Below are 7,504 nucleotides of genomic sequence, written 5' to 3'. Positions count from 1 at the left end.
CTTCGAATTTCCACGGAAATTCTTCGGAATTTCCACGGAAATTCTTCGAATTTCCACGGAAATTCTTCGAATTTCCACGGAAATTCTTCGAATTTCCACGGAAATTCTTCGGAATTTCCACGGAAATTCTTCGAATTTCCACGGAAATTCTTTGAATTTCCACGGAAATTCTTCGAATTTCCACGGGAAATTCTTCGGAATTTCCACGGGAAATTCTTCGGAATTTCCACGGGAAATTCTTCGAAATTTCCACGGGAAATTCTTCGCAATTTCCACGGGAAATTCTTCGCAATTTCCACGGGAAATTCTTCGCAATTTCCACGGGAAATTCTTCGCAATTTCCACGGGAAATTCTTCGGAATTTCCACGGGAAATTCTTCGGAATTTCCACGGGAAATTCTTCAGAATTTTCACGGGAAAATTTTCGGAATATACACGGGAAATTCTTCGGAATATACACGGGAAATTCTTCGGAATATCCACGGGAAATTCTTCGGAATATCCACGGGAAATTCTTCGGAATTCCCACGGGAAATTCTTCGGAATTTCCACGGGAAATTCTTCGGAATTTCCACGGCAAATTCTTCGAAATTTCCACAAGAAATTCGTCGGAATTTCCACGGGAAATTCATCAGAATTTCCACGGGAAATTCGTCGGAATTTCCACGGGAATTTCTTCGGAATTTCCACGGGAAATTCTTCGGAATTTCCACGGGAAATTCTTCGGAATTTCCACGGGAAGTTCTTCGGAATTTACACGGGAAATTCTTCGGAATTTCCTCAAGAAACTCTTCGGAATTTCCTTGAAAAATTCTTCGGATGTTCCACGGGAAATTCTTCGGAATTTCCACGGGAAGTTCTTCGGAATTTACACGGGGGAATTCCGAAGTATTTCCCGTGGAAATTCCGAAGAATTTCCCGTGAAAATTCCAAAGAATTTCCCGTGGAAATTCCGAAGAATTTCCCGTGGAAATTCCGAAGAATTTCCCGTGGAAATTCCAAATCGAATTTTCCGTGAAAATTCCGAAGAATTTCCCGTGTAAAACCCGAAGAATTTTCCGTGGGAATTCCGAAGAATTTCCGAAAAATTTCCCGTGGAAATTCCGAAGATGTTCCCGTGGAAATTCCGAATAATTTCCCGTGGAAATTCCAAAGAATTTCCTTGTGGAAAATTCGAATATTTCGTGGAAATTCGTGAAATTCGAAAATTTCCGTGAAATTCGAAAATTTCCCGTGGAAATTCCGAAGAATTTCTTGTGGAAATCCACGGGAAATTCTTTGGAATTTTCACGGGAAATTCTTCGGAAATTCCACGGGAAATTCTTCGGAATTTCCACGGGAAATTCTTCGGAATTTCCACGGGAAATTCTTTGGAATTTCCACGGGAAATTCTTCGGAATTTCCACGGGAAATTCTTCGGAATTTCCACGGGAAATTCTTCGGAATTTCCACGGGAAATTCTTCGGAATTTCCACGGGAAATTCTTCGGAATTTCCACAAGAAATTCTTCGGAATTTCTACGGGAATTTCTTCGGAATTTCCACAGGAATTTCTCCGGAATTTCCACGGGAAATTTTTCGGATTTTCCATGGGAAATTCTTCGGAATTTCCACGGGAAATTCTTCGGAATTTCCACGGGAAATCCTTTGATTTATTCGAAAAAATAGATGATTAAATTCAATAAACAAATAGTATTGCCTTGTTGGTTAGACAGGTAAAGTCGTTTCACCTAACAAGCTAAAAATAGATTTATGTTCATATTTCTCATGTAGTTTATATACAAGGAATCTACAAATCATCATTCGATTGCATTGTGTAATATCGGCCCCATGCTCTAATTTTAAATGTAAGGAAAGGAATAAAAACAATCAATAATTGATCAACTGACGAAGCTCCCATACTTTATATCTACAATCCGTTTAATTTAGGTTTTATTTCATAAATGGAAGAGAGCACCAAATGATTACTTGATCTAAAAAGTAGTAATGCTCTAGTTTCCTTTTTATATTCTTTTGAATCTTATTCGCTACTTAATAACTACGATCCTTACCAGCTAGGTTGGGTTTCATCCTTTTTTCCAATTTTGTATTGTTTGGTTTTATTTAGCTAAGAGGTTCCTTTTAATCTTATGCAACTAATATTCGTTCGATACTCATTTCCTTCTTGATATCTACACTGATTCGAATGTATATAAAAAAATAATCACTATAATAAATAACTACACCTACACACGACGAGCGATGACGGCCATCGGTAGTCATCAAAAGTACAAAAACCGATAACAAATCACGAACCGAAAGAGAGTTACCCTTAACTAACGTCATCGTCCTCAATTTGTATTTTTGGTTCGTAAATATTGACTAACTTATCAAAACGAGGACCCCATGCCGACAAAAAGCTATACTCATGGGGTTCATCATCAGTACCTGGAGAAGGGAAGGAACGTTTGTAGGAGATCAATTCGCATTTCGTGGTAGCATGGTTGGTATTTACATTAGTTAGGAGGACTCTAGTATGGTGATCGACTCGGGTTGGACAAAGGTGATGGTTTTGGGTGGTTTTTTAGATTTACCTGACTGTAAGGAACTTAGTGAGCCCGACGTACTCCCACAACCTTCGTAGGCGTAATTTCGCAGGTCGTCGAAGGGCCCGGATGCGGGATCGACGTCCACCCTTCGTTTGCGATCGTCCAGGAACATGTCGACCTTGGTGAGGACCTGGTCGGACACGACTGCAATATCGGGACCTGGGTGATGGCATAGGAAGCCGCTTTTTAAGTTTGTAGAAATAGTGTTGGTTGGTCGGGAGCGGATCGAGGGTTCAAAGGAATTTCAAGCCATGCATGTTAGGGGAGATGAAAGGAATGATTGAAACAAGAAAATGAGTGGTAAAAGAAAAAAATCGTAAAAAGACGACAATCAGATTCCAATGAATTTAGCGATAACGAATTTAGAAGAAAAAATTAGAAAAAATATCCGATACTTACGTACGGGAGGTGCCTTGTGTTGCACCAGTTCCGGAAGTGGTCCTATAGGAATTTTGAGGGTTTTCATGTCGAAAGCAGTCATATCATTTTCACCACCACCTTCGTCGCAGTAGTTAATGATATTTTCGCGGATATCATCTTTCGTTGCAGGTTTCTTGTTGAAATTGGCCGATCGGCGGCGGGAACAAGAGAAGTACAGGAATAACAAAACTGGGCAACCAAAGCCCACAATTAGTATCTGATTGATGAAATTTCTCCAACGAAAGACTTACTTATAATCAGCAATAGACATGTGATTACAGCAGCCAAGGCACTTGTGCTGAATTTCAACGCTTGTCGTTCCTTCAGGAACTCGCAGCTGTCGCCCCAGTAGGAATCCGGACATATGCACTTGTACTTGAACCGAGGCTCCTGGTTGACGCAAGTGCCTCCGTTCAGGCATGGATAGTCCAGACATTCGTTCCGGTCAATGCAGGTTTTACCCTCTGGTGAGATGATCATACCATCTCCACATCTGAGAAATAAGAAATAGAAATATTGGGTATCGACTACTGGCAACATTTTGTTTTTCCAAATGAGTTTCAACTTACGCGCATTCGTACTTGTTCCAGAGATCGACGCATTCGAACGGTTCTGGACAGTACGCATTTTGGCACGGATTATTGGACGAACAATACCGCTCGATATTTTTGGCCATTGTTGCTTGGCCCCACTGAGTTCCGTTGGTTGCCGGTGGCAGCGGCAGGCTCTTACCATCCAACCTGCAATAAATAATCATCCATACAGTTCTTGTTCCACATTACCATTTTTTCTGAAAACCTACCTTATATCATCTATGCAACTCTTCTGATAGTCTGCCTGCACATCGAAGGTCTTCACTCCTGTGTACTCCGGTTTACCGCCGGCATAGACGCCTTCCTGTTTATCTACCGACAGCCATTGGTGGCCGTCGAACGAGAAACTTTGGTTAAAATTGGCACCCTCACCACCATCCAGCTCCAAAATGGCGGCCGACCCGTATCGCTGAACCTTGATCACGTGCCACTGACCGTCGTCCACCTCGACGGCACTCAGAGTCACGTCCCGTTCTTCAACCTGACCGGAGTTCAAGCTGTACCGGAACAGCAGCTTGGCTTCCTTCAGTTCGATGATTCCGTACTCACGCATATGTTGGTCACTGATTCGGAACAGCTCGCCGAACACTTCCCGTGTCCTGAACCGCAGTTGAATTTGAGTAGTGAATTTATCCGGTTCGAAACTCAAAGCGTATTTCACATAGCTGTGGGTCTTAAAGGTAGTTGGAGTCGTCGGTAGACTGCAGTAGGTTCCCGTCCATCCCGGATTACATTCACACTTGGCGTCGTCGTAGTTCCCAATGCATTTCCCATGCTCCAAGCATTTGGCAACTTGGGGGTTCAGGTCACAAACTTCCTGGGTGAAGAGACATGCAGGCATGGTACCCTTTGAGAGACCTGGGTGGGACAGATCGTAGAGAATTCCGTTGTGTTTAAAGTTACGAATGCAACCTTCGAAGCCAGCTGCCACTGGCATGTACTGCCATCGGTTGTAGGTGTAATCAAACTTTTCCCGAAACACACCTCCTATCTGCAGAGGAGTGTTCAGATTCAGGTATTCGTTGAACTGTGGAACGCGTCCAGCAGCTTGGCATGTGTGGTCAACAAATTCTACTATGTTGCCGTCATCGGCTTCCGATATGACGGCAGTCCTGCAGTAATCAACAACCATTTTCACTCGATCCGTATCCCAGAACAAATCAATTCTGTGCCAGTCTCCATCATTCAGTGGATTCTTGGTTTGTATCCGCAGTTCCAACGTTCCGGATCCGTAGTCGATGAGAAATCGAGGAAAACCTTGTTCCAACTCTAACGCAATGAAGTCGGACTGCTGCAGTTCATCGTTGTCATCCGGAGGAACGATCGGGCCATTGTAGAAAATTAGTCCTTCTGCTTTCGTTGTAATGAATTCGACGCCGATATGGGATTTGTCGCACATGTCCAACGAAGGATACCAAGCCCAGCCGTTACCGCGAAAACTCCGCACTGTCTGCTGACAACGTGGGCCACTGTATCCGGGAGGGCATGAGCATCGTATTCCAGATTTTGTGTCGGAGCACCTGCCTCCATTCAGACATGGATGCGACTTACAGCTCTGTTGCTGTTTGTATTCCCGTGCATTGCACATACACTCCGCTGTCGATTTGATTTGTACACCAACCAGCGCTGTTTTGTTGGCGTTGACTAAAGATGGGTTCGCTTGAACTTCCATAATGTGGGTGCATGATCCGTTGCAGTCGCCATTTTCCACAAGACACTCGTCAATGTTGACCATTGTTATGTTGATACCAACCGCTTGTTCGATCTCTTCTTTATGCAATAATACCACTCCATTAAGTTGAACTGCTTTGTAATAATACGCATTGCGAGCGGAAAACCTGATGTCCGTGATCGCTGGACTCTTCTGCTTCATCTGAACGCTGAAAACCTCTACGCTTTTCTTATCAATGTTCAAGAGCTCAGCCAACTTCTCTTTGAACCGCTCCAGTTTACTTTTGAAGATGTTTTGCGTTCGATAGTCCCATATCCGAATGAAGTCTTCGTCTGTGATTCCCAGCAATCGGATAGAACCAGAGTTGACAATGGCTTCGTAGGAAATGTGCTTTACAACTACTGACATGTTTGCATGCGATTCTTGAGCGTGCTTCCGGTCGTATATTTTGAAGCGCAGCTTATACCGTCCTTCTCGTGCACCCCTTCGCATCGTCACCATTCCTGATGTGTCATCCAGCTTAAACCTAGGGTTCTCCAACTCGTCCCAGTAGAATAACTTATCAGATGTATCCCAATCGTCCAAGTCGTTCACAAAAACCCTTCCAATAAGTGTATCGGGAGCCTGTCCCTGATAGTTGTAGACCACCACTTCTTTAGATCCTGGTTGCATAATGTTATCATTGACATCCCCAATTGTTACGGTGAGAGTGCTGGTGCCAGTCTGTGCCGGATTACCAGAATCTTTTATCACTATTGGTATCTCATACTGCTTACGATATTCGCGATCGAATGACCTCAGCGAGGATATTATTGCCATTCCATCTCCTTTGTTATTTTGTTCTACCTTGAACGATGTCCGTATAACATCGTTCGCATCCGGATCCAATCGGAACTGAAAAGGTGGCCCGTTTCCCATTTTTCGATCGTCCTGATCTACGGCAGTTATTTCGATGATTTTTGACGCGGGTGAGTTCTCCAGTAGAATTGGTCTGTACTCTTCGGCGAAGACTGGAGCGTTATCGTTGACGTCTTTGACGTCAATCGTCAGAGTTGCCGTGGCTGTTCGCGGTGGGACTCCGTCATCAATTGCTAAAATTTCCAAATTGTATTTGGAAGTCGCTTCTCGATCGAGCTGCCTTTGGATCGTAACGGTGCCTTCGTCACTGATCGAAAACTGACGCTTCCGATCCGTAGATCTATTGATCATGTAAGTGATCTTACTTTTGCCGGCCTTATCAATATCGATGGCTTTGAAACTGACCAGCGTTTTACCAACTTCGTCACTTTCTGAAGTATGAGCTTCCATGTGTGGCCTCCGGAACCGTGGGGTGTTGTCGTTGATGTCTTTTAGTTTCACGATCACCCACGAGTGATCAACGTGGTACTTGTCGGTATCGTTTATGCCTTCGTTGTCTGTGACTTGAATACGAAAACGAAACCCATTGATCTGCATCGGATCTTCAAAGTCGAGGGGCTGAACTACCCGCAAACTTCCGGTTCCATCGTTGTTTTTGATCATGGCGAACTTATCTGCCCCATAACCACTGCTTTCAATGATTTTGTACTGAAAGTTGTTGATCTCGTCATCGTCGTTGACGGTGACTGTGAGGATCGGCACCTCGGGAAGTATATTCCCGTCCGTTTCCTCAACCTCCACGAACCATTCGTCTTTGGTAAAATGTGGAGGCATGTCGTTTAGGTCCTTCACTTTAATCGAAGCAGTCCCCGTTCCTTTGAGACCACCTCCGTCCGTGGCCACTATTTGTAGCGAGTAGTCGGGGGTTTTCTCCCGATCTAGACAGCAAACCGCTGTCGTAATAACACCCGTATCTGGGTTGATATCGAAAATTGGCAGTCCCGTTTCTTCCTCGATTGCATTCTTCTCGATTGAGTAGACGATTTTGGCGTGTGTTCCCTCTTCCACGTCGTCGTGGTCTTGTGCTTTTATTGTCATAACGTACATGCCGACCGTCCCGTTTTCGGTCACATTTCCGTAATAGATCCCCTGCGGGAACGTCGGCGCATTATCGTTTACATCTTTCAGTTTGATTTGGACTTCGGTAAATCCGACCAAACCCTCACCGCCCTCGTCCTGTGCAAACACGGTAAACTTCCATAGTGGTCGCCCATGGGGCGGATCTCTATTGAGTGGCTGATGGGTTAGTTAAGAGAGTGGAAATATGGAAAAAATGAGTTTCACCTAATACAGCTTGAATGGACCGTGCCTGAG

General features: G+C 44.1%; 1 protein-coding gene across 1 annotated transcript in view; it reads right to left on the bottom strand.

The window, feature by feature from the left end:
• Positions 1–1,958: 1,958 nt before the first annotated feature.
• LOC134213335 (neural-cadherin-like) overlaps positions 1,959–7,504 on the bottom strand; it is a 1,323,925-nt gene continuing 1,318,379 nt past the window's right edge. Inside the window, exons 9-14 of the mRNA XM_062692319.1 lie at positions 3,810–7,426; positions 3,577–3,747; positions 3,259–3,500; positions 2,987–3,196; positions 2,573–2,746; positions 1,959–2,426 (exon numbers count right to left, since the gene is read on the bottom strand). Coding sequence (XP_062548303.1) covers positions 2,311–2,426; positions 2,573–2,746; positions 2,987–3,196; positions 3,259–3,500; positions 3,577–3,747; positions 3,810–7,426 — 4,530 coding nt within the window. The 3' untranslated portion in view covers positions 1,959–2,310. The remainder of the gene's footprint in view (positions 2,427–2,572; positions 2,747–2,986; positions 3,197–3,258; positions 3,501–3,576; positions 3,748–3,809; positions 7,427–7,504) is intronic.

The sequence above is a fragment of the Armigeres subalbatus genome, chromosome 2 (assembly GCF_024139115.2).
Source record: "Armigeres subalbatus isolate Guangzhou_Male chromosome 2, GZ_Asu_2, whole genome shotgun sequence".
NCBI lineage: Eukaryota > Metazoa > Arthropoda > Insecta > Diptera > Culicidae > Armigeres > Armigeres subalbatus.
This window is presented reverse-complemented; position numbering and strand designations above follow the sequence as displayed.